This window comes from Dermochelys coriacea, chromosome 7 (assembly GCF_009764565.3).
Source record: "Dermochelys coriacea isolate rDerCor1 chromosome 7, rDerCor1.pri.v4, whole genome shotgun sequence".
NCBI lineage: Eukaryota > Metazoa > Chordata > Testudines > Dermochelyidae > Dermochelys > Dermochelys coriacea.
Genome location: NC_050074.1, coordinates 116,210,389 through 116,236,573, shown reverse-complemented (window position 1 = coordinate 116,236,573; position 26,185 = coordinate 116,210,389). Strand labels below are relative to the sequence as shown.

The 26,185-nt window shown below is 41.5% G+C and overlaps 2 protein-coding genes across 19 annotated transcripts in view; one reads left to right on the top strand and one right to left on the bottom strand.

Moving 5' to 3' along the window:
* Window positions 1-1,827: 1,827 nt before the first annotated feature.
* ZDHHC6 (zinc finger DHHC-type palmitoyltransferase 6) lies at window positions 1,828-20,413 on the bottom strand. 2 transcript variants are annotated; one of them, XM_038410859.1, is made up of 11 exons: window positions 20,215-20,413; window positions 18,912-19,398; window positions 16,702-16,793; window positions 13,528-13,687; window positions 12,371-12,532; window positions 10,718-10,771; window positions 7,640-7,807; window positions 4,360-4,401; window positions 3,674-3,819; window positions 3,541-3,584; window positions 1,828-2,452 (listed from the first exon to the last, which is right to left on the bottom strand). In XM_038410859.1, the coding sequence occupies exons 2-11, from the start codon at window positions 19,176-19,178 to the stop codon at window positions 2,349-2,351; spliced, it is 1,239 nt and encodes a 412-aa protein (XP_038266787.1). In that variant the 5' UTR covers window positions 19,179-19,398; window positions 20,215-20,413; the 3' UTR covers window positions 1,828-2,348. The 2 variants fall into 2 exon arrangements, with proteins under 2 accessions (XP_038266787.1, XP_038266782.1); XM_038410854.2 differs by lacking the exon at window positions 20,215-20,413 and adding an exon at window positions 19,578-20,057.
* A 102-nt stretch (window positions 20,414-20,515) lies between these two features.
* Window positions 20,516-26,185, top strand: part of VTI1A (vesicle transport through interaction with t-SNAREs 1A) — a 362,693-nt gene continuing 357,023 nt past the window's right edge. For 3 of the 17 annotated variants that reach the window (XM_043519144.1, XM_043519145.1, XM_043519143.1), the window contains exon 1: window positions 20,556-20,777. In XM_043519144.1, the coding sequence (XP_043375079.1) occupies window positions 20,684-20,777 (94 nt within the window). In that variant the 5' untranslated portion in view covers window positions 20,556-20,683. Of the gene's footprint in view, window positions 20,778-26,185 lie in introns of all 17 variants that reach the window. The other 14 variants (XM_043519147.1, XM_038410869.2, XM_043519146.1 and 11 more) reach the window with 8 other exon arrangements.

Genomic DNA, 26,185 nt, shown 5'->3' with positions numbered 1-26,185 from the left:
GCTTAGTTAACACTGAGATGAAGTTATGACCTGACTCTCTAGGAGTAGGTCATTGTATGGGAAAACTACATAGTTGTAGTTGCCATTTAACATCTCTTCAGTAAAGAAATTCATACTTGAAAACCAACCATGTTTTATGGCTTTGAAAGTCTTATTAGGATTTAGCTCAATAGAGAGGTATAACATATGCATAGTTTCCTCTGGTGAAACTTGAAGTGCCTACTCAGTTTTCATTTAAACAAATTCCTGGCCCTTATAGTTGTACAGACCTTCAGAAAAGGAACATTGAGTAAATGTAGGGAACTATCTCCATAGGTAGAAATTTGAACAGTCCATTAAAGTGACAAGTTCATAGCCTCCACAGATCTGCCCCCATAATGCTGCAAAACTGAGCCTTTTCTGATGCAATGAGACACTTTGGTCAATACCTGCTGCTTCTCTAGGGGAAGTTAACTGCATTCTTCCTGTATTAGTCCATGGAATCCACAAATCTACTAGAATTCTTTGAGGGGGGTCAACAAACATATGGACAAGGGTGATCCAGTGGATATAGTGTACTTAGATTTTCAGAAAGCCTTTATAAGGTCCCTCACCAAAGGCTCATACACAAAGTAAGCTGCCACAGGATAAGAGGAAAGTGCTCTCGTGGATTGGTAACTGGTTAAAAGATAGGAAATCTTATTCCTATCTTATTGCCTAGGACAGCTAGGAATGCAGGCCAGCTAAATGGTCTGCTTGGAAAAAGACATTCAAGTGAGTCACTGCAACCAGCTACAACTGTCTCAATTCTCTACTAACCATGAAAAGTCTCTGAGTTAGGGTGCCTGGCTAACATTGCAGAAATTAAGGCCCCTCAAGCAGTCAGGCTCATGCCACTACACACCCTTGTGTATAATGTCATCAGAACCCCTCAAATGGTTGAAATTAAAGTAAAACATAGCCAGAGTCATAGGTGGGGAGGGTATATCACAGCAGTAGACAAGTATAAGAGTGCTCTTAAATTTGTTTCTATTGTATAGTGGCCTGGCTGTCTACATGTAGCTTTGACTCATGGGGATGATCCCAGAAGGAGATGGTTCAAACTGGTCCTAACTGCTTCTACTTAAGGGATTCAAGGGGGTCTAATGACACTCTCTCAGCTCTCATCCCCCTGCAACTGATTTGACCATCAGCTCCCAGAACAGTCTCTAAGAGAACAAAAAACCCTTGCTGGCTTTAAAAGGATTCCCACAGGGTACAAAGGAGAACTCAGACAGTGGAACGTGGAGGTGTGTTAAGTAGCTAAGCCTACCTAGGCTATCATTATGGAATGCTAACACTTTAAAACATGCATCCTGCTTAGCATAAATCATTGGTTGAGAGGTTTTTTCTAACCCCTACATAAAATCACTTTGTAGTAAGAAGGATGTTAATCACCAGTCACAGGATCCCAAAACCTGTTGCCCTGCAGGCTGATAAACAGTTGATCTATACAGGGCAGTGGTCCCAGTCCCAGCCCAGGAGTGAAGGAATTATGAAATTCCACCATGAGACGAGTAAGGGCACAAGGCCCAGCCCCTGTGGTGGCTGCTCTGATCAAAGAGGAAACAGAGGTGCTGCTAACTCCATAACTGTGGCATTCATTAGGTGGACTTTGCTCCCTTAGCAGAGTATACAGAGGACATTGATTAGTTAGTAGTAGAGAATGTTTCAATGCTTAATCTTCCTATCTCTGAAAGCTCAATCCCTGTAAGCTCCTTTCAGATCCAGATCTTTTCCCATTTCTGCACCTGTAAATTGACCAGTGTGACACTTTAAACATTTAAATGCACAATCAGAACACACATCTACAGAATACACATTGTTTATTTGTGATTGACAAAAGTCACATTATTAAAAGTCACAGGTAGCAAATCATACTTGCATTTGAATTCAAAGTTTACTCTATAGCTTTAAGGGGGTACTTGGGTCACACGGCCAAGAAATATACAAAGGAAAAGCAGCATGCATTAGGCATAGATACTGTTGTGGAAAAATTGAGAAATAAAAGGTCCCCCAGTCTGCAATTAAAAAAATCCTTCATTTAAACAGTAAAGAAAACACAATCAAATCTGTCCTAAGGTCCTATTGTCCTAAGGAAAAACCTTTGTATCTCAAAGGCATCTATGTGGAATGGCTTCTTTAGTTATAAAACATTAATAAAAATATATGCAAACCATGGCAATAGGGTACCCTTTAATTATGAGAAAAAGAAGTCACTTTCACACCATGTTTCCTGCACAAGTCTAAAGTAATATACAGAAGATTTCAAGTAAAGGACTGTGGTCTGAAAGGAACATTTCCATTTATTCATAAAGATGACGAGACGGCTATCTATTTTTCTTCTCTCCATCCAAAGGCTGATCCATTTCAGAGTCATACAGGCATTTTTCCACACATTTCCTTGGGAACCAGCCTCTGACTCTCATTCCAGCTGGTGGTAAGAAAAGATGCATCAATTAGCTATAATATAGCATTTACCAGAGATCTTCCTGTGTATTCATTCTAATGGATAAACATCATGTAATCCTCAAAATGCAGAACTTGACATTACTCACTCTGATGACTGGCTTAGGATCAGTGTTTGGAAAAGTTTACTGGAGTTACATGCCAAAGCATGCCTAGCCCTAGGCAGTCTCAGACCTTCCAAGAAAGGCACACATATCATAACTTATCCTCATCTTTCCTTGTTTCCAGTCTGATGCAGAGCAGCCAACATTTGGAACTTAGAAATTTCTATTCTGAAGCTGCTTTCCCACTATAAAGTATTAATTTCTAACTGTGAGATAGAAGCTGCTAAAAAAAAAGTCATTGGAATTTAAGTACAGATGGGGTTATGTATAGCAAGATGACAGTCGGAACTACGTCACTCTAAAATCTGATACAACTTGTTAGAAATTAGTTTTCTGTAGAATTAGACTGTTTATAGTTATGATGGTTCATAAGATACGGATTTAGAATCAGTCTTGAATCAGGGACACTAACAAGCTCCAGATGTTGGAGCAGAATATTTTGCAATTCAGTATTTTTTTTTGACTAAACTACTTATTTAGAAGGTTTAAAATCATTGCCATCTAAATACCAGAAATAAAATGATAATCATGCCAACAGTGAGGGGTTTTTTGTTCGGAGAAACATGCAGTGATATATTCATCAAATCTCTGTTTAATAGGGTTTTACCAAATTACAGAATGAGCCTCTTAATACCATCTAGGATATTTTTCTGTAGAATTTATTAAACAGAGTGAAACTACAGTCTTTATTCCTTTATAAAAACCTGGAGTACCTATCAAATGTTAATAGTCAAAAAAGTTGGATTGGTTTGCTGGGTGTTTTTTGCAGCTGAATGTATGTCAGTTCTATATTCTGAGGATTAACATTTACTATTTACCATATTTTCGTTAATGGAATTATCTAATTTATGGTTTTTATCCTTGCACAGTGCATCAACCTAGACTATATTGCTAAAACTATAACACAGATTTGCTTCTTGAAAAATAATTAAAAGTGATTGCTTTGTACCATCAGAAGTTGAGTCAAGAACTTTGTCTCCATACATCCAGTGTCTGAAAAAGGTGCAAATATATTCATTAGACAGTAGGGCTAAGTCACACAAACTTCTCTCCATCAAGTTTAAATGTATAAAGCCACTAACTTTAAGCCTCTAGTGGCCAAAATCAGATCTCCTTTACACAGTGCAATTCTTGGTTCTTCAGTGCATGGGGTTGTGAAGAATGTTTTAACACCTTTAGTCACAGGGCAGCAGGCACCACTGTAATCTTCTACTGCTTGGTATCGCACCTGCCAATTTGAAGAGATCACAGTTGTGTTGTAGTGCATCACTCCTTTGCTGTCAGTCTCACTTTTCCATTAGCCTTAACTTCATACTAAAATCAATTCAAGCATACTGAGAATCTGATGTGTAATGACAACTACTGTCACAGCCACTCTAAAGTCTATGTTAACCATTTAAAAAAAGAAGATTGGAGTCATCCTTGTATTGTCATGGATGCATTTGTGTGCCTTGGGTATATAGTACTTGACTCTCCTGCTTATCAAATATAATCTAGAGAGTAAGAATTTAGTGTAAAATGAAATCAATATTTGAATTAAATAGGATTGCAGCTCTCTGTTTCTGTAAGAAATCAAAATTTGTATTTCCAAAGTGTTAAATTGGATGGGTAGTATTAAAGCTCCATTTTTACCAAGAACTAGTACACCAGTAATAAGAAAAGGAGTACTTGTGGCACCTTAGAGACTAACAAATCAATATACCAGTAATAACTTACATTTATTGACGTGGGAAACATGTTAGACTCCAAGCAATACAGAAATACTTACACTTCTTACTCGTTTGTCTGCTTTTTGTTTCAATTGCTCTATCTGCAAAAAAGATTATAAACAGGGGTTTAAGGCAGCATTTAGTATGAGAGCACTTACCAATTTTAAATACAAACTAAATAGTACCCTGAAATCTATTTCCTCCCATTTAAAGTCTATTTATGGACACTCTGCCTTAAAAGCTTTATCTGTGGGGTAAAGCTGGATTTAAGAGCTGAGACCTTCATGGACTTTCCTTTTCTCTATCACTATTGTGTCTAAGGGCCTGTTCCCGTTCCCACTGAAATGACTTCAGTGATGCCGGGTCACCAATTTGAACACCTCCTTTAGTTAGCACTATTGACATTTAGCCATCAAATAGTTAACCCATCCATTAGTTAACAGATTATAATAAATGCGCACAAGAACTAAAAAAATCTGATCCCAAACCCATTTTCATTCACTATGCAGAAGATGACATTTACCGGTCCAAAAGGAAGCACACTTACTGGACAATCAAGAAGACTGGGCCTTGGCTTTGGTTTTAGTGTATACAAAGAACATAAGAACGGCCATACTCGGTCAGACCAAACATCCATCTAGCCCAGTATCCTGTCTTCCAACAATGGCCAATTGCCAGGTGCCCCGGAGGGAATGGACAGAATAGGTTATCAAGTGATCCATCCCGTCGCTCATTTCCAGCTTCTGGCAAACAGAGGCTAGGGACACCATCCCTGCCCATCCTGGCTAATAGCCATTGATGGATCTATCCTCCATGAATTTATCTAGTTCTTTTTTGAACCCTGTTATAATCTTGGCCTTCACAACATCCTCTGGCAAAGAGTTCAACAGGTTGACTGTGCGTTGTGTGAAGAAAGACTTCCTTTTATTTTAAACCTGCTGCCTATTAATTTCATTAATTACCCCTAGTTCTTGTGATATAAGGAGTAAATAACACTTCCTTATTTACTTTCTCCACACCAATCATGATTTTATAGACCTCAATCATATCGCACAAGAGTAATCTCCCCCCCCCAACTGAAAAGTCCCAGTCTTACTAATTTCTCCTCATTCGGAAGCTGTTCCATACCCCTAATCATTTTTGTTGCCCTTTTATGAACCTTTTCCAATTCCAATATATCATTTTTGAGATGGGGCAACCACATCTGCATGCAGTATTCAAGATGTGGACATACCATGGATTTATATAGAGGCCATATGATATTTTGTCTTATTATCTCTCTCTTTCTTAATGATTCCCAATGTTCAGTTCATGTTTTTTGACTGCCGCTGGGATTATGCGTATAGTTGGGATTATGTTTTCCAATGTGCATTACTTTACATTTATCAACATAGAATTTCATCTGCCATTTTGTTCCCCGGTCACCCAGTTTTGAGAGATCCTTTTGTAGGTCTTTGCAGTCTGCCTGGAACTTAACTATCTTTAGTAGTTTTGTATCATTTGCAAATTTTGCAACTACACTGTTTACCCCTTTTCCCAGATTCTTTATGAATATGTTGAACAGGACTGGTCCTAGTAGAGACCCCTGGGGGACAACACTATTTACCTCTCTCCATTCTGAAAACTGATAATTTATTCCTACCCTTTGTTTTCTATCTTTTAACCATTTACCAATCCATGAGAGGACCTTCCCTTTTATGCCATGACATCTTAGTTTGCTTCAGAGCCTTTGGTGAGGGACCTTGTCAAAGGCTTTCTGAAAATCTAAGTACACTATATCCACTGGATCCCCTTTGTCCACATGCTTGTTGACTTCCTCAAAGAATTCTAGTAGATTGGTGAGGCATGATTTCCCTTTACAAAAACCATGTTGAGTATTCCCCAACAAATTACGTTCATCTATGTGTCTGACAATTTTGGTTTTTTACTATATTTTCAACCAGTTTGCCCGGTACTGAAGTCAGGCTTACCAGCCTGTATTTGCTGGGATCACCTCTGGAGTCCTTTTTAAAAATTGGTGTCACATTAGCTATCCTCCCGTCATCTGGTACAGAAGCTAATTTAAATGATAGGTTACAGACTATAGTTAGTAGTTCTACAGTTTCACATTTGAGTTCCTTCAGAACTCTTGCAGACACCAAGAACTTGAACTTCTGCCTAGAAGTCCCTTCATAACAGGGTAGAGGCATTTTAAAGGAGAGGTACACAGAAAGTTTACACTGCTGATATCCATGCTATAACTATTTTACTGAATTAATACTGTCAGTGCCAGTCAATCCATTAGCATTCACAAGGAAAAAATTTACAATTTATTCCATTATGTTAAAATGAGATGTTGATATTAAAAATGTTGCAAAACAAATACTACATGATAGTTCTAGTAGTAGCAAAAAGAATAATTTATAGCTATAAAGATAAGCCTGAGTGAAAGAGTGAATTACATTGTTAGCAGATACTGCTTCCTAGGGCTGAGGAATTTAAAATTCAGGGTAATTTAAATTAGGATAATAAGATATAAATGAAGAGATGCTTCCTTAATCAGATTATGAAATAAAATAAAATAAAACAAACAACACCACCACACTTTTGTTAAGTGAGGCTGAGTTAATCAAAAATCTTATATAAAAGTGTGAAGAATGAAAATAAATGGCACTGATAAATCTGTTATACTGTTTACAGCATATTTAAAGTTTGATCAAGGCAAAAAGTTAAAGATTTATTTACCGAATACAGTAGTCATTTATAAGAAAAATAAATATCTTCTAAAACTTTTGATATATTTTTACACTAGACACCCTATTTCTATATCCATTCTCTCTGACCAAACAGTTCAATTGGAGATGCCGCAGAAATCTGAATAGGATGTACTGGAATTGTGAGGAAAAGTTACACACACAAGTTAGATGGGCAACGACGACTAAGCCAGCTATAACTGCTACATTTAACCTTTCTTGGAAGAAAACTGAGCGTAGGAAGAAAAAACTCACGAGCACCTTTTATTCATTTTTTCAGTAGGAACTCAACTTAAATGAAAAATAGAAACAGATTTAATCCATGCAAAATAAAGTCAAGTATAGTGACACTTAACAGCAAACATGAAGTTGTATGATGGGCATTTAAAGTTCTTAAACACAAAATTAAACATTTTGAATCTACTGTATTACAGATGGGGGAGGATTTGACAAAGTTTATATTTCCATTGTATCTGTGATATAGTTAGCTTTATTTTGTGAGGGGTTATTTAAAAACAGATTCATAACGTGTGAAGGTAAGCAGACATCTGAGGGGTGGGGTGTGTGTACACGGAAAATAGTGGTGAGATCTGAGAAGAATACTTACTGTCAAAGTATATTGATGACAGCTTTCTCTTACTGGCCATTCGAGGCCATCTCCCTCAGGAATCCCCGACCATGTAAACACTTGTTTGAAGTTCTTCCATTTACTTCCCATGTCATAAGGAAAAATAAAGATCTCTCCCGTTTTGTAATATTGGATTCTATCTTTGGCCTGCACACAGAAAACACATACATGACATTAAAACCCCCCCCCCAAAACCCCCACCACCACACATCATGACTTAACAGCAAAAACTAAGAGTGCCAAGAGTAGAGTTGTACAGGCCCTATGGTGCCATAAGGCCAAGAATGTGAGAGAGACAGTGAAATCCTGCTAGAGCTTCCCTAGTTTGAGACATTTTATAGCCTCGAATACAATAATTGTTGCATTTTGGAATGTGTTTTACTTATCTATAGTATCCGTACTGTCACCGGGTGCATGCATGCATATGCACGCATGCGCGCACACATACACCCCCACACAGCATGGCAGTTGTGCAAGGAGGCTCTTGCCTCATTCTTTCATAGAATATCAGGATTGGAAGGGACCTCAGGAGGTCATCTAGTCCAACCCCCTGCTCAAAGCAAGACCAATCCCCAATTTTTGCCCCAGATCCCTGAATGGCCCCCTCAAGGATTGAGCTCACAACCCCGGGTTTAGCAGGCCAATGCTCAAACCACTGAGCTATCCCTTCCCCTGATTCCCAGGAATAATCCACAGGGGCTTATGTCTGGTCACAAACCTGCTTTCTTTCCACCGTAAAGTCTCTTCCACCCCACTCTCCCACTGAACATGAAAATGGCCATACTGGGTCAGACAAATAATCCATCTAGCCCAATATTCTGTCTTCTGACAGTGGCTAGAGCCTGATGCTTCAGAGGGAATGAACTGAACAGGGAATATATTGAGGTTCCATCCTGTTATCCAGTACCAGCTTCTGGCAGTAGGGCACATTCCCACCTCCTGCCTGAGTCTGGCTCCAAGCCTCTCCACTAGGCACAGTTATTAGCCCGCTCCCAGGCTCTGCTCAGTCCCTCTGCATGCAGTCGGGGGGTGCACAGGCCCCCTTCTTGGGCCTGTGTTTGTTGGACTCTCAGGCCAGTCCTCCAACAGTTTCCCCAGCTGCTTTCTTGCTGAGCCTTTTCAGCAGCAGCTCTCTTCTCTTTTCCCCTGGTTGCACCCACTTCCCTTTTTGTAAGGCCCAGGCACCTTCCCTTAAATTCAACTGGGCAGCAGGTAATCAGTCAACGGTGCATGGGACCCTACACCCTCTCTTAAAGGGGCCAGTTACCCCATGACACCTAGCAATAGGGTCAGTTAGATACATCAAATATCTGATGAGCAAATATTTGGACCATAGTGTGAGCTAGTTTTAAAAAGGCTGATGTGTGGCCAATTTTCAAAACTAGGTACAATGTGTTGCATAACTTAGAATTCATGGACTTTTCAGATTATATCATAACTTTCATGATGTGTGCGCAGTTTGGTATTATTTGAAATAATGTCCACACTCTCAAATGATTTCACATACATGCACATTCTGAATTTTCTCCTTTATTATCTAACAACTTTTAATTCTTTAAGTAATAGTGACATCTAGTGGTACAGTCACAGAAGGATAAAAATTATTTAATACTGCACAGTTTGGGCAGTTTGAAATTTAAACAAATTTCTGTGGGTGTATAGTTTTCAACAGGAACATATTACTACTTTATGAAATCTGTACAATCAATCTGTACTTGCAGAAAGTCTTACCACTATGACTGCGTTTGCACACAGGCAGTTCTCTACTTCATTTTAATACGAAGCTGCCACACTTGGAGCCTCATATTTTTATTTGTACCGTGGTTGCGCTGAAAGACTCAAATTAGAATTAAGGCCCAATTGTGCTAGCTTCTGTACAAACATGTAGGGCCTTATTGTGCTAGGTACTATGGTAACACACAGTCCCTGTCCTAAGGGGCTTACAGTCCCATTTAAGACAAGAAATAACAAGTGAATGTGACAAACAAAAGGAGGGGGAAAGACGATGATAATAGGTCAGTTAGGTGCACAGTTTGGTAGTTCCAAGTACTTATGTTTTTTTTTTTAAAAAAAGTATCACCATCACTGACATCCTCACATTTTAGCTGTTGGTAGTTGGCTGATTTCTTATTAGGTGTTATAGAAAAAGTGGATCTCATGGAGGGATTTAAAGGCGGTGAAGGTAATGGCCTTATGGATTAGTTTAGGGAGGGCTTTCCATACTGAACGAAATAGTCATAAAAGAAAGCACAAAAATACTTGTTTTAACTCATCTCCTAGATGAGGTCAAAAGTGGCCCCGGTGCCAGAATGGGTGAGGGCATGTGACAACAAAGTGGCATGCCTGGATAAAGAGATAATTGAGGAAGGACATCTTTAGTTCCAGATACAGAGCCACACACTTCAGGTAAAAAGAAAAGGAGTACTTGTGGCACCTTAGAGACTAACAAATTTATTAGAGCATAAGCTTTCGTGAGCTACAGCTCACTTCATCGGATGCCTTGGCACCTTAGAGACTAACAAATTTATTAGAGCATAAGCTTTCGTGAGCTACAGCTCACTTCATCGGATGCCAGAGACTAACAAATTTATTAGAGCATAAGCTTTCGTGAGCTACAGCTCACTTCATCGGATGCCGATGAAGTGAGCTGTAGCTCACGAAAGCTTATGCTCTAATAAATTTGTTAGTCTCTAAGGTGCCACAAGTACTCCTTTTCTTTTTGCGAATACAGACTAACACGGCTGCTACTTTGAAACACTTCAGGTAGCGCAACTGTCTAAAGGGAAATAATTTAATTTTCCAGGTTCATTTCCTACGACCCAAATAAAAGGGGCATAGGAGGGTTTGTCTTCTATTCAGGTATGTTTCAGTAACTCTTGGGTCCAGCTGTGTTTTGTAGGCAAGCTTAAATCTGCGGTGACCTGAAACAATGTTTTACAGTGGAACAATACCTTGGTTTAAAGCCAGAGGCGCAAAATAATAAAAAAAGAGATGAATATACTGTGCAGTAATGTCATGATAGAATATACTGCAGGGTGTACTAGAATTAAAGCCTACCTTATCTTCAATCCATGATTCGATTGAAGTTTTATTCCTCAGAATCACTTTCATCTAAAAAAAGTAAAAGAATGAAAGGAAGTTGGCATGGGCTACATGTAGGAAGTATATCAATTGGGCAAACAGTACTTCATTTAACTAACAGTCATTCCAACACCATCGGAAAATGTTTAGGTGAAAACTTCATGGCAATTTATAAAATATTACAAATATCAAAACTCAGCATGAATAAAATGTTTTCTAATCCCATCCTTATAGGATGGATGTGTGATTGTAGCATGGTAGTGAAGACGTGGTGGCATGGGCTAGCTGCCCGAGTATATGCCTGCTGGGAACCCTGGTATGTACTTGGGTTTCTAGCGCACACTGAAGCTTATGGCATCACATCTTCACTACTCTAGTTATCCATGTTATTTTAAAACTAGCTTGCATATGCCTACCCCAGCTCCAATCATACCTTCACTTGCAATGTAGACATACTCTTAAAAAGGTACATTGTGTATTATGGGGAGGCCTAAAATGTAATACTTTGCACTTGTACCACTCCTATCAGAGGATCTCAAAGCACTTGAAAAACAAAACATTAACCACAATACCCATTATTATCCTTATTTGAAGGATGGGGACACTGAGACAGAGAGAGGTTAAATGATTTAATTTTTTGGGAACAGAACCCAGGAATTCTGACTCCCAAATCCTCTCTACCCATTAGATTACACTCCCTAAATTCTTCAGTGAAAGAAAGAAAATGATAGAAGGAATGAGGGAGAAAATGAAGGAAATGAAACAGCGCAAAAAGAAAAATTAAAAGAAGAGTGGCACACAAACAAAAAGTTGGAAACAGTTTTAATTTTAATGCTAAATTCTGTTCCTCCTCTTCCATTAGGAACCATTAAAAAAGGGATAGATAATAATACACTAAATATCATAATGCCAGTATATAAAGCCATGGTACACCCACACCTTGAATACTGTATGCAGGTCTGGCTGCCCCATCTCAAAAACTATATGTAAGAAATGGAAAAGCTACAGAGAAGGATAACAAAATCTCTCTCCAGATGAGATTAAAGAGACTGGGACTATTCATTTTAGAAAAGAGAAGAGTAAGGGGGGCTATGATAGAGGTCTATAAAATCATGAATGGTGTGGAGAAAGCGAATAAGAAAGTGTTATTAACCCCATGACATAACACAAGAATCAGGAGTCTCCAAATGAAATTAATAGGCAGCAGGTTAAAAGAAACAAAGGCAGTACTTCTTCACACAACGTACAGTCAATCTGTGGAACTCATTGCTAGGGGATGTTGTGAAGGCCAAAGCTATAACTGGTTCAAAAATTAATTAAATAAGTTCATGGAGGATAGGTCCATCAATCGCTATTAGCCAAGATGGTCAGGGATGCAACCCCATGCTGTGGATGTCCTTAAGCCTCTGACTGCCAGATGCTGGGCCTGGACAACAGGGGATGGATCACTCGATAATTGCCCTGTTTTGTTAATTTCCTTTGAAGCATGTTGCATTGGCCACTGCCAGAAGACAAGATACTGGGTTAGATGGACCATTGGTAATTCTTATGTTCATCAATTTACATCAATAGCCACCCCAGTAAATCTTACAGCCTTTAGCTGTTTGTAACAAAAGCTGTTAAACTCACCTGGATAATAAACAACATACCAACTGCTATGGTTGTTCCTAATGCCAGTCCCAACGCAAATAAAGATGCAGCAAATGCAGACAATCCAAAAGGAATAATAGGAAGTGGGTCTCTTTTGGCTGCACTCATATCAATCTTTACAGAACTCCACCCAAAAGATATCTATTAATGGAAAATATGATTAAATTGCGGTTATTTTCCAATGCCTGAAACAAAACAAGTTTTGTTTACCAGTAAGAAACCTGACTTCAAGCCTCTGCCAAGGTTTTTAATGCAGTAACAGTGATTCCTAAAAGACATACGCGTAGAGTTTCTCAAAGTTTTTCACACTTTTGTTCTTTGCCAGAAGTAGGTCTTTGTTAGATTAAAAGCTTATACTCTAGAGAACTACATACACTCACTATCCTGTAGACTCCATAGCAAGCTGGTCCTAAATTCTACAGCAAATTCTCTAAATTCTGTGGCACACTAGTAGAAATTCTTTGATAACTTCAGGTAAGTATTATGCTGTCCACACATTTTGTTTACAATATGGCACAGGTTTGCACCTTATAGGTTTAAAAAAACAACCTAAAATGATGAAGGGGTCAGGTTACACATCTATATGCTATTGCTTCGGGTTGTCTGTAAACTCAGCAGAGGTCCTTTTGCCAGTTACACTCAACTGGTATTTTCAAGCTTTTCTTCACAGCCACACAAGCTAGAAACAACTGTGTTTTAAAATGAAAGCTTAGAACTGGAAACATAATTCTGTGAAAAGGCAAGGATTCCATGGCAAATACTGCTTTTTTATTTAAACATCTCTTGATTTAAATTAAATTTCTTTAGGTTATTTTCAGTCTTAGACTGTTTCTGAGATAATCAATCTACTCTGTTCTTGAACACAAGGGAAAAATCTCCTGACTTCTGGCAACAAGAAGAAAAAAAGCAAAAGATGCCTGACCTGGTCACCCTCCAAAGCATAAAGCAAAAAATGACCTGACCCCCAAAAGTGCTACCCAGAAGCTGTATCCAGTCAATAAAGAAACAAAGTGGGAGGAAAACACAGTGACTGTGAGGAATGACAGAAAAAAGGACTGATTACAGAGGGTTGGGGCACCTTTACTTCCATTGTTTACTTTAAACAATGCTTTGAACATTCAAATGTATTTTCTTACCCTGTTATAAAGCTGAGTGTACATGGTCATAACAAAAATGAAAGAAGCATGGATACATCCAAGTGGAGCTAAAAGGAGAAACAGAGTGAAGGATGCGTGATTCTGATACCCACAACAATTATTGATCCACGGACAATGATGGTCCATTTTCATCACACACCTAAGAATAAAAAAAATTTACTGTTATCATTCAAGAACTCTAATGATATTTCACTGGACTGTATATCAGAAGTACTTAAATAAAAAGCAAATTAAATTTCTGGCAACTCTCCCTCCATACATTAAAGCCTACTTGAGTTTCCTCTAAAACAGCCTAGAATCATAGAAATTAGAGAAGGTGAAGATTTATTGGATCATCCAGCCCTCTGGTTCTCACTTTTTTAAAAGACAATCCATGAAACAATCTCCATCTTTCCTCTGAGTCCTGACTCCCTGCTTTCCATGTGACAGCTCTAATTTTTGATTATGTGAAAAAGATATTATTAGGAGAGTACAAAATGAAAATAAACCAATTTTAAAGTGAGCTGTAGCTCACGAAAGCTTATGCTCAAATAAATTTGTTAGTCTCAAAGGTGCCACAAGTACTCCTTTTCTTTTTGCGAATACAGACTAAAACGGCTGCTACTCTGAAAGCAATGGATGTCACTGTTTGATTAGATCCATTATTCTGTATCTTTAATTCCCCTCCCTAGGTGTATACTAGATCTCTGTGTTGCCTGCAGTGCCCACATTTCTAATCTGTCCAGGTCACTGCAGTTTGGTTCCATCTTCATATGTACTGGCTGCTTCTCTAATTTTGATCATATTTGAATTTACACCAAACACCTGGATATGATAGTAAACAGCTAAAGGATGCATAGGTCCCTCCCCTCCTCGCAATTTCTTTTTTGTTGTCATTTAAAGGGACTTTAATTATTAAATGATAACTAGTTTCACAATATTCAGTTTCTAACAGAGCACCTTTATGGCTTAGAACTCTTAAAAAAAAACAAAAAGAATTTTTCAACTCCTCTGCACATGTAGAAGCATCTATAGGAGCCACACAGGACGTCCCCAGGACACACAGGACATCCCCAGGCACTGCCCTTCCCAGTTCCTCTTTCTCTCTGTGCATGATCCCACCTGCTGTTTTTTTGCTTTCAGCTCTGCTGCTGGTAAATACCACGTTGCAGAGCCAATAGAGCCACCATCAACAAAATAGTGGACTATACAAATACCCAAAGTAAACAATCTGAAAAACCAGAGGGGAAAAACATTTTTCTTTAATCTCTTTCAGCTAGAGGTTAATTGTAACAGTAGATATAAAATTTGCATATAGAAGTGTCATTTTCAAAATTACAGTGTCCCTTTAAGTTTAGTTTAAAAGCTTCTGGAAAACCCACAAACACAAGTTGCACCGATTTAAGTCAAAATTAGTTTAAAACGCTCTTTAGTTAAATGAATACAAATCCTTGTGGGTATTCATATCTCAGTTTAAAATGGGTTATATTGGTTTAGCTTGTGCCTACAGATACAAATTAAACTGCTATAAGAATGTCCATACATAAAGTTGCATCGGTTTAAGGAAATACAATTATAAGTAAAAAGAAACGGAGTACTTGTGGCACCTTAGAGACCAACAATTTATTTGAGCATAAGCTTTCGTGAGCTACAGCTCACTTCATCGGATTCAATGCTTTAAATCACTCAGTGCTGTAGCTCAAGAAAGCTTATGTTCAAATAAATTTGTTAGTCTCTAAGGTTCCACAAGTACTCCTTTTCTTTTTGCAAATACAGACTAACCTGGCTGCTACTCTGAAACCTGTCATTATGCAAGACAATTATAAGTGTGATTTTTATATGCATCATTGAAACTTTGTGTGTAAGCCAGGTTTCAGAGTGATGGACTGGGCTCTAACAGACCAATATACTTCAGCAGTGTAAAAGAAACAGGTTCTGATAATAGTTTGAGAACCATGGTAATTCTCTGTAGTTAGTCCCCTTACCTTAGAAAGGTTTAGAGTTTACTCACAAGCTATGAAAAAGTTAAGTATGCTCTACTGATTGTCTAAATTCTTCAAATATGTTCTTTTGTGAAAGGTTAATTGTTAACAGAACTTCATAGTTCAAACGAATATTATTAAACTTCTGCCATCTCTTTCACAATCAATCATTTTTGGAAAAAACACATTAACTTGTAGACAGGAGTCTAATTTTAAGTTTTTTAAAAGAGGAATCATATACTAACGTACATACAATTATGTCCCTCAGTTTCAGACTCCTTATTTCCTGTAATGCACACAATGATGGAGCTCAACACAGCCTTGATAAAATGGACTCAAATTAACGCATCAAATGTTAATAGAAATAAATCTATGGGTATGCTGTAACTTCCTTCTTTTATGTTCTTAAATGGCTTTCAGATCAGGCATACTGAGCTAAACAAGTGAACTGTAAATACATATTGCACTGCAGATGGCGAGAAGTATTTGTCCATCTTTCAAGCCACATTCCCATCCAGTGCAGCTATTTGTGCTCTGACAAAACTATTTAAACTTGAAACAAAGCAACTGAAAGATTTATGAAGTGGCAGTTACTGTGACTTAGAAAGTTTATACAATGGGTTTATTATGCTGAACCAGCAGGTTTGTGGGTATGCTTACAAAAAAATTAGCTCTTGTTTCCTGACAAAAATTTCACAAACTTCCAGTCCAAGATTCCCATTAAAGTCAACAGTTTATCCAGGTATAAAGATGGAAGAATTGGGCCCTCACTCAAATCAACATTCCTTAAGTAAATGAAAAGTAGATGTTTGGGGTTTTTTTGGGGGTGGGGGGGAGAGGCTCACCAGGAGATGAAACTTTCCCAGATGCTTTTGCCCACCCACCCCACTATCCAAATACTTTTCAATTTAAAAAATTCTTAATCGGAACTAATATTCAAATAAAAAAATAAGCATATCTAAAGACGGCTGTTTTATCCATATATGCTCTCTATTGTCAGAACAGTAAGAGAAATTCATTTCCATTTTCAAGCAGTATATTTTGACATTGGAAACCAGCACACTGTTCTGAATATGGACGTTCCTGCACTACACACAGTGCAATACTCCAAACAATAAATATGAATAACTCACAATTAAAATTATAAATTACTTTAAGCCAAGAACAAAAAGGAACACAAGGAAGACTGTACCTGTTACATTTTCGGCAGTGGTGTGAACGTGGTGCCTTGTAAGACTGGCACACTTTACAGTACTGGACATACATGCAGTCCTGAGATTTTTCCTTTAAGCATAAGAAGAGCCATATCAGAAAAAAATACGTAATTCCACTAGCAGAGTATGCCTTAGCACTTTCATACTGACTATGATGCGTCTGTGCTTTACTTTGTCTGGGTGTGGTTGGTTTCCACCCTTTTTAAATGGTAGGTAGAAGGGTGTACGAGAGAAATCAACAAAACTTTTGGCTACCATTCCAATTAACTCTTTGTTAATTGTAATGCTTTACAAAAGAAGAAAATTTCTGCCCAAAAAATGTAGGCCCTCACCCTGCAAATTACTCTGCACAAACAGGCTTCTGCACAGGTCAACCTGTGTGGAACAACTGGCAGCGCTGAATCTTTAGAAATTTTCTTCTATTTATGTCTCTGTTTTTCTCCCTCCTCTCTCAGCTCTGGACCAATCCGGACCCCGAAGGAGGTTAAAGCAGCCCTAGGGCTGCTCTAATTTATGCCAACTGGTAATGGCCTATAAGGGTATTTTATGCTACCAGTGATCAAGAGTGCAAGGAGTTCCAGCCAACCCAAAATGCTCTCTAGAGAAAGAGGAGGGGCCAGAAGGGGAAATGGCATAAAGCCCGTGATTTCCCTATATAAAGTAGAATGCCCAGCTACCCTGTTAGGGCAGCTTTAGGGTCCCCCTCCCTCACCTTTCTATTGAAAAGTACTGTAAAGCCAGAACCATGACCACCCCACGGGCACACTGGTGAATAAGATTCTGGCCCACTGTCTTCAAACGTTGTACCTAGGGTTGCCAACTTTGTAATATTTAAAAACTGAACACTAGCCTTTCCCTGAGGCCCCGCCTGCCCCGCCTCTTCCCCCTGAGGCCCTACCCTCATTCACTCCCCATTCCCCCCATCGCTTGCTGCTCTTCCCTTCTCTCCCATACCTATGTCCTGGTTGGGAGGAACTCACCTGCGAAGTGGAGGTTGGGAGTTGCAGCCACCCGACACAGGTAGGAGGCAGCCCTGGCTAAGTAGGGGCTGGCGTGGGTGATGACTTGGCACCTCCTCCACCTGCAGTAACTGGACTTCAAGTGTCTGGTCAGTAGATCTGACAGGACACTGTCAGGTCCCCTTTTCGACTGGACTTCCCGGTTGAAAATAGGCCCCTGGCCACCAGTTGTACCTCTGCCCTTTGACTGCGCGTGAATACTTTTTCAATTAGCTTGAAGAGATTGTCAACTGAGAACAAAAGAAATGCAACCTCCTACCTTAGCTTATAGAAATGTGTTGAACATATGGCCATGGAGCTGGATCCAGCCCACCTGATGTATTTATATGGCCCACATAATATATTCACATTCACCAGAATCTAACTTCTTTTCTTAAAATTAAAGCTAATTTTTCTAATCTTCATGACTGCAGATAATCTTCCAAATGTGAACCAAGTGTAACAGATACTGTGACATCTGCATGAGTGCGCAAACAGCCTGAAACAATGATTCAGAGAACACCACTGTTCCCTATTAATCTGACTGAAGTATCAACAATAAAGCCAACAACAACACTGCAGAGTCAACATGAATTATTTAACCACTCATCATTTTAGTGGATGGAATGGGGATAAAAGGCAGGACTGAAGCACATTGGATTAGAAACTGGGAGTTGCTGGAGCGAAGAAAATTCAGACACAAGAACAGAGAAGAGGGTAGAAACTGAAAAGCTGATGGCGAAGGAAGAGAAACAAAAGGCAGAGCTAGCGGATGCCCAAAGGACAGATTTTCTCACTGAGCAATATGACAAGAAAGTACTTACCAAAAAGACAAGAAACAATAATCAAATGTTTAATTACTACATAAAATCATATTCTCCTCCTTGATCTCTGTGAAAATCTCCTACTGACATTAGAGAATTTTCTATAACATATTCTGGATAGTATACAATCCTGAATTTAAACACCAACCCATTTATTGTACCGAAATGGAATCCAGCCTTCTCCTTCCAATGAGTTTGACACTCCTGGCTTACAACATGCTACTTTCACAGAATTTCTTAATCTGTGCTGACAAGGCAAGCGAGGTCTGAGTTTAATTTCTGTATTGCCAGACTCCTAGCAAAGATTGATATTAAGATTTCATCATGAAAATTAACTATCAGTGAAGGTTTATTTTGTTTCCTTACCGGTTTCCATCCTAAAGGAACATATCCAGGGCCAATAAACATGGCATTGAAGTAATTGTAAAGAATCATGACAGTCCAGTTTATGAGCATGATGAAATTCACACTTCCTCCTGTTGTGTCCAAAGGCCAATACCACATAACAGCATCTATCATAGCCATAGTAGAACATATTGCTATCACACCAAGAGCTATGATGGGGCCCCAGTGACAGAGTCTCTTCAGTTCCTGGAGATTCTCAAACCTGATAACTGAACACAATGCACCCATTTTGAAGAAGAGTATTTTCCTATTTCAAATAATATTCAACGTTCCTATTTTTAACTACCGTTTTCCATTTGTCATAAGTTTTCATATCTCCAGTAATGGTCATGCCTCCAAATACCAGATAGTTAGCGGTGATCTAGACATTTCTAATGTTTGGAAGAGTCATCAGTTGTAAGAGCTCTTCACATCCATCTCAAGAGGACAATTTGGTTCTCTACTTGACCTAGAAACACAGAAATAGAATTTCAAAATAAATGAAAACAAAATGTGTTTTGTAAGTCGAGTGCAATGAAAGAATTCAACGCATAGCCCAGGCAGTTGTGCTGTCACTTAAACCAAGTTTCTATGAAATGATTACTTTCACATTGCTTTGATTTTACTGTGATTTTAATGAGAGGGTACCTGGATCCTTGAATCCTTGGTCTCTTTTATACTTTTAAAACCTACATAAAATGCAGTAATATCAGTTAAAATCATGAACCACCACACCAGACATTTGGGATAACTGGAAGTTCTCACAAGAGAACCACATCACAGGATTAACTGCTCAGTGCACATACAGCAGGAGACCATCAGCCACTGACAGCATTTCTACTGTAGGGAAGCGGTCTCTGAAGAGCCCAAGAGGCAGTAACTGCAACAATAAGCAGCAGCATTCAGCGGAGCCTGCCCTGCACCCAGACCAGAGAGCTGGATTACCTTCTCCAGATGCTATGGTCAGGCTATTGGGAGAAGACATTTGAGCACCAACTCGGGCTCCCACATCCAATGGGGGCCCCAACCGCAGGGCCGGCCGGCCGGCCGGCCTGCCTGCCTGCCTGCCCCTGGCTTCCCCTCACACCCAAGCGCCGCAGCAAGGCAGAACTGTGTTTTCCCCCGTACCGCCATGAGCCCAGCCCAGAGCAGGGAACCTCCTGGGGCCTCCCCACGCTCATTCCTGGATCCCCCCTGTAACCACCCCGGCCCTGGATACCCCTTTGGCCTCCCCTCCCCCCAAGCCCCGGATCGCCTCTTTCCCCAGCCGCCTCCCGCAACTCACCTCAGCCCCTCCCGAAAGCTCCGGCCGTGCCACGCCCCGCGGAGCGTCCCAAACGCTTCCGGGGGCGCTCTCACGCGACCCGGACATAAGACTCTTCTCTTCCGCCCTCGCTTCTTTTTTTTCCCCCCTCCCCCCAAGCCTTGGCGGTTACGCTCAGAAGTGGGTCCCCTCGGAAACTCTCCTGCCGATGTTGATTCCGGAGGCAGTTCGTGACCCCCTGAGGGGACGGCTATTCCCTGGGCCCGGGTCAGGGACGCAGCGGGAGGGGGATGGGCAGCTCTCAGCGCTCCAGGGGAAGGCGGCATCGGGGCGGGGTCTGGGCCAGGGCCGGAACCATTGTCGGGGGTTGCCGATGCCGGGAGGGACGCTTTTGGCTGCGGCACAACGCGGAAGCCTCTTGGCCGAGAGCAGCTGAGGCCGGCTTCTCCTTACCGCCCCCGTCTCCGGACCCGGGCCCCCTGCCGCTATCATGTCCAACGACTTCGAGGGCTACGAGCAGGACTTCGCGGTGTTGACAGCGGAGATCACGGGCAGGATCGGGAAGGTGCCCAAGCTGCTGGGCGGTGAGTGAGGGGGCTGGGTGCGCGGGGGGCTGGTCGGGGGAAGACTGGCCGGCGGGGCGGGCCGGCGTGTGCGTGAGGGGGGTAGGCGGGGAGGGACCTAGCTTCAGCCCCTGTGACGGGGGCCGAGCACGTATCCCGGACACCTCGTTATCTGAGAGGGTCTGGGGCTCCTCCCCGGGTGAGGCACCGGCCGCCTTCCACCGCGCGGAGGGACGAGGGTTTCGTATCAGGACCTGCCCCAATATTGCATCGGAGTGTCCTCCTTTCTTTGTCAGACCGTAGTTAGTAAGGGTCTGCTAAACATGAAACGTCTTTTCCTTTGGTGGGGGGAGGTCTGAGCAGCAGCAGATGCACTGGAGCGCTGCGTGCAGGCTCAGGAAGGGGACAGTAGCTCAGTTTGCACTCTGGTCACAAGTGGAAAGGTATTTTGGTCACCATGGATGCACGGATTTTTAAAAGCTAGCAGAAAGGGTCCATTGAGAGCATATTATTTGATCTTCTCCATAATGGGTCATAACTTTCTGGCTAATATAGAGTATGTTGTTTAAAAAGGCATTGCTCTGTGGTTGTACAGCATCTAGCACAACAAGGTCCTAGTCTGTGATTGGATGCTATGTAGATACTATCACAGTACAAGAAATGGCTTTGATTTTTTGTAATTTCATAACATCATTGGAGACTGGCTGGATAAATACATTAATCTTCCTAGCATAATGTCAATTGTTCAACTAAAAAGAATACGACAAGATGAGTAGAGATACATGTGAAGTGGTGTGGTTCAGCAGGCTTTTGGGAAAGACTGTGCTAATGGTCCTCTCCCCCCACTCTGAAAACAAGAGGATGGGGGTGGAGGGTGTGGTAGTGCTGCTTCTACATAATACAAATTTCCTTTATATGGCAGAGCTCCTGAATCCTGCTGACCTCCTTGTTTCCTTCTGCTGCACGAGATGGACCTGCTAGAAGCTTCCCTTTGAATTAATTTGAATAGGAGGACTTCTGGTTAATTTTTTCTCAGCATTCAAGAATTTAGCAGATGTTGGGATACTATTGTTTCGTTTAGAAGGATGACTCAACGAACAGTCCTTATTGTCACAATACATAAGTGTCCCAGCTGGGAACTTAACAAAGGCCGTGTGGTATTATGGAACCAACGAGCCATACGAACAAAAGACTTCTTGAGGAAGAAATATCTTCTGTGAAGGAAAATTGCTTTAGAAAAGCCCCAGAAAAGTTGGATCATGGAAGTGTCTTCTAAATAGGTTTCTGTGAAGCCCCAGCATGTCTTAAGGAAATTAAGCTGATGGCTTCATATGTTTTATTAATGTTCCTTAGTGTCTGAGAACTCTGTCCCTCCTAGGATGTGAATCAAAAATATACTAATAGCAGTTTGGCTGCTTGAGCCAAAGGAGAATGTCCCCTGACTGATGATGCTTTTCTAGAGCTCTAGCATCTAGGTGCTAAAACCATTACATTCTTTCAACACTGTCTGTTGTCTGAATTCTGATACTTTCCCTTGGCATGCTATATATTTGTAGCCAAACAGTCTCTCAACCTCTTCTTCAGTTTTCTTTGGCAGGTTTCAGAGTAGCAGCCGTGTTACTCTGTATTCGCAAAAAGAAAAGGAGTACTTGTGGCACCTTAGAGACTAACAAATTTATTTGAGCACAAGCTTTCGTGAGCTATAGCTCACTTCATCGGATGCATTCAGTGGAAAATACAGTGGGGAGATGATTTATATACACAGAGAACATGAAATGATGGGTGTTATCATGCACACTGTAAGGAGAGTGATCACTTAAGATGAGGTATTACCAGCGGGGGAGGAAGAAAACCTTTTGTATTGATAATCAAGGTGGGCCATTTCCAGCAGTTGACAAGAACGTCTGAGGAACAGTGGAGGGGGGGGAATAACATGGGGAAATAATTTTACTTTGTGTAATGACCCATCCCCTCCCAGTCTCTATTCAAGCCTAAGTTAATTTCCAGTTCAGCAGTCTCTTGTTGGAGTCTGTTTTTGAAGTTGAAGAATTGCCACTCTTAAGTCTGTAATTGATTGACCAAAGAGATTGAAGTGTTCTCCGACTGGTTTTTGAATGTTATAATTCTTGATGTCTGGTCTGTGTCCCTTTATTCTTTTATGTAGAGACTGTCCAGTTTGACCAATGTACATGGCAGAGGGGCATTGCTGGCACATGATGGCATATATCACATTGGTAGATGCGGAGGTGAACGAGCCTCTGATAGTGTGGTTGATGTGATTAGGCCCTATGATGGTGTCCCCTGAATAGATATGTGGACAGAGTTGGCAACGGGCTTTGTTGCAAGGATAGGTTCCTGGGTTAGTGGTTCTGTTGTGTGGTGTGTGGTTGCTGGTGAGTATTTGCTTCAGGTTGGGGGGCTGTTTGTAAGCAAGGACTGGCCTGTCTCCCAAGATCTGTGAGAGTGATGGGTCGTCCTTCAGGATAGGTTGTAGATCCTTGATGATGCGTTGGAGAGGTTTTAGTTGGGGGCTGAAGGTGATGGCTAGTGGCGTTTTGTTATTTTCTTTGTTGGGCCTGTCCTGTAGTAGGTGACTTCTGGGTACTCTTCTGGCTCTGTCAATCTGTTTCTTCACTTCAGCAGGTGGCTATTGTAGTTGTAAGAATGCTTGATAGAGATCTTGTAGGTGTTTGTCTCTGTCTGAGGGGTTGGAGCAAATGCGGTTGTATCATAGAGCTTGGCTGTAGACAACGGATTGTGTGGCGTGATCTGGGTGAAAGCTGGAGGCATGTAGGTAGGAATAGCGGTCAGTAGGTTTCCAGTATAGGGTGGTGTTTATGTGACCATCGCTTATTAGCAATGTAGTGTCCAGGAAGTGGATCTCTTGTGTGGACTGGTCCAGGCTGAGGTTGATGGTGGGAGGAAAATTGTTGAAATCATAGATAGCTGGTAGTGCTGGTAGCGTAGGGTCTGAGGAGGGAGTCTACATAGCTAGACAATCCTGCTGTCAGGGTGCCAATGCCTGAGATGATGGGGCGTCCAGGATTTCCAGGTTTATGGATCTTGGGTAGCAGATAGAATACCCCAGGTTGGGGTTCCAGGAATCATAGAATCATAGAATATCAGGGTTGGAAGGGACCCCAGAAGGTCATCTAGTCCAACCCCCTGCTCAAAGCAGGACCAAGTCCCAGTTAAATCATCCCAGCCAGGGCTTTGTCAAGCCTGACCTTAAAAACCTCTAAGGAAGGAGATTCTACCACCTCCCTAGGTAACGCATTCCAGTGTTTCACCACCCTCTTAGTGAAAAAGTTTTTCCTAATATCCAATCTAAACCTCCCCCATTGCAACTTGAGACCATTACTCCTCGTTCTGTCATCTGCTACCATTGAGAACAGTCTAGAGCCATCCTCTTTGAAACCCCCTTTCAGGTAGTTGAAAGCAGCTATCAAATCCCCCCTCATTCTTCTCTTCTGCAGACTAAACAATCCCAGCTCCCTCAGCCTCTCCTCATAAGTCATGTGCTCTAGACCCCTAATCATTTTCGTTGCCCTTCGTTGTACTCTTTCCAATTTATCCACATCCTTCCTGTAGTGTGGGGCCCAAAACTGGACACAGTACTCCAGATGAGGCCTCACCAGTGTCGAATAGAGGGGAACGATCACGTCCCTCGATCTGCTCGCTATGCCCCTACTTATACATCCCAAAATGCCATTGGCCTTCTTGGCAACAAGGGCACACTGCTGACTCATATCCAGCTTCTCGTCCACTGTCACCCCTAGGTCCTTTTCCGCAGAACTGCTGCCGAGCCATTCGGTCCCTAGTCTGTAGCGGTGCATTGGATTCTTCCATCCTAAGTGCAGGACCCTGCACTTATCCTTATTGAACCTCATTAGATTTCTTTTGGCCCAATCCTCCAATTTGTCTAGGTCCTTCTGTATCCTATCCCTCCCCTCCAGCGTATCTACCACTCCTCCCAGTTTAGTATCATCCGCAAATTTGCTGAGAGTGCAATCCACACCATCCTCCAGATCATTTATGAAGATATTGAACAAAACGGGCCCCAGGACCGACCCCTGGGGCACTCCACTTGACACCGGCTGCCAACTAGACATGGAGCCATTGATCACTACCCGTTGAGCCCGACAATCTAGCCAGCTTTCTACCCACCTTAGAGTGCATTCATCCAGCCCATACTTCCTTAACTTGCTGACAAGAATGCTGTGGGAGACCGTGTCAAAAGCTTTGCTAAAGTCAAGAAACAATACATCCACTGCTTTCCCTTCATCCACAGAACCAGTAATCTCATCATAAAAGGCGATTAGATTAGTCAGGCATGACCTTCCCTTGGTGAATCCATGCTGACTGTTCCTGATCACTTTCCTCTCCTCTAAGTGCTTCAGGATTGATTCTTTGAGGACCTGCTCCATGATTTTTCCAGGGACTGAGGTGAGGCTGACCGGCCTGTAGTTCCCAGGATCCTCCTTCTTCCCTTTTTTAAAGATGGGCACTACATTAGCCTTTTTCCAGTCATCCGGGACTTCCCCCGTTCGCCACGAGTTTTCAAAGATAATGGCCAAGGGCTCTGCAATCACAGCCGCCAATTCCTTCAGCACTCTCGGATGCAATTCGTCCGGCCCCATGGACTTGTGCACGTCCAGCATTTCTAAATAGTCCCTAACCACCTCTATCTCTACAGAGGGCTGGCCATCTCTTCCCCATTTTGTGTTGCCCAGCACAGCAGTCTGGGAGCTGACCTTGTTAGTGAAAACAGAGGCAAAAAAAGCATTGAGTACATTAGCTTTTTCCACATCCTCTGTCACTAGCTTGCCTCCCTCATTCAGTAAGGGGCCCACACTTTCCTTGGCTTTCTTCTTGTTGCCAACATACCTGAAGAAACCCTTCTTGTTACTCTTGACATCTCTTGCTAGCTGCAGCTCCAGGTGCGATTTGGCCCTCCTGATATCTTTCCTACATGCCCGAGCAATATTTTTATACTCTTCCCTGGTCATATGTCCAACCTTCCACTTCTTGTAAGCTTCTTTTTTATGTTTAAGATCCGCTAGGATTTCACCATTAAGCCAAGCTGGTCGCCTGCCATATTTACTATTCTTTCGACTCATCGGGATGGTTTGTCCCTGTAACCTCAACAGGGATTCCTTGAAATACAGCCAGCTCTCCTGGACTCCCTTCCCTTTCATGTTAGTCCCCCAGGGGATCCTGGCCATCTGTTCCCTGAGGGAGTCAAAGTCTGCTTTCCTGAAGTCCAGGGTCCGTATCCTGCTGCTTACCTTTCTTCCCTGCGTCAGGATCCTGAACTCAACCAACTCATGGTCACTGCCTCCCAGATTCCCATCCACTTTTGCTTCCCCCACTAATTCTACCCGGTTTGTGAGCAGCAGGTCGAGAAAAGCGCTCCCCCTAGTTGGCTC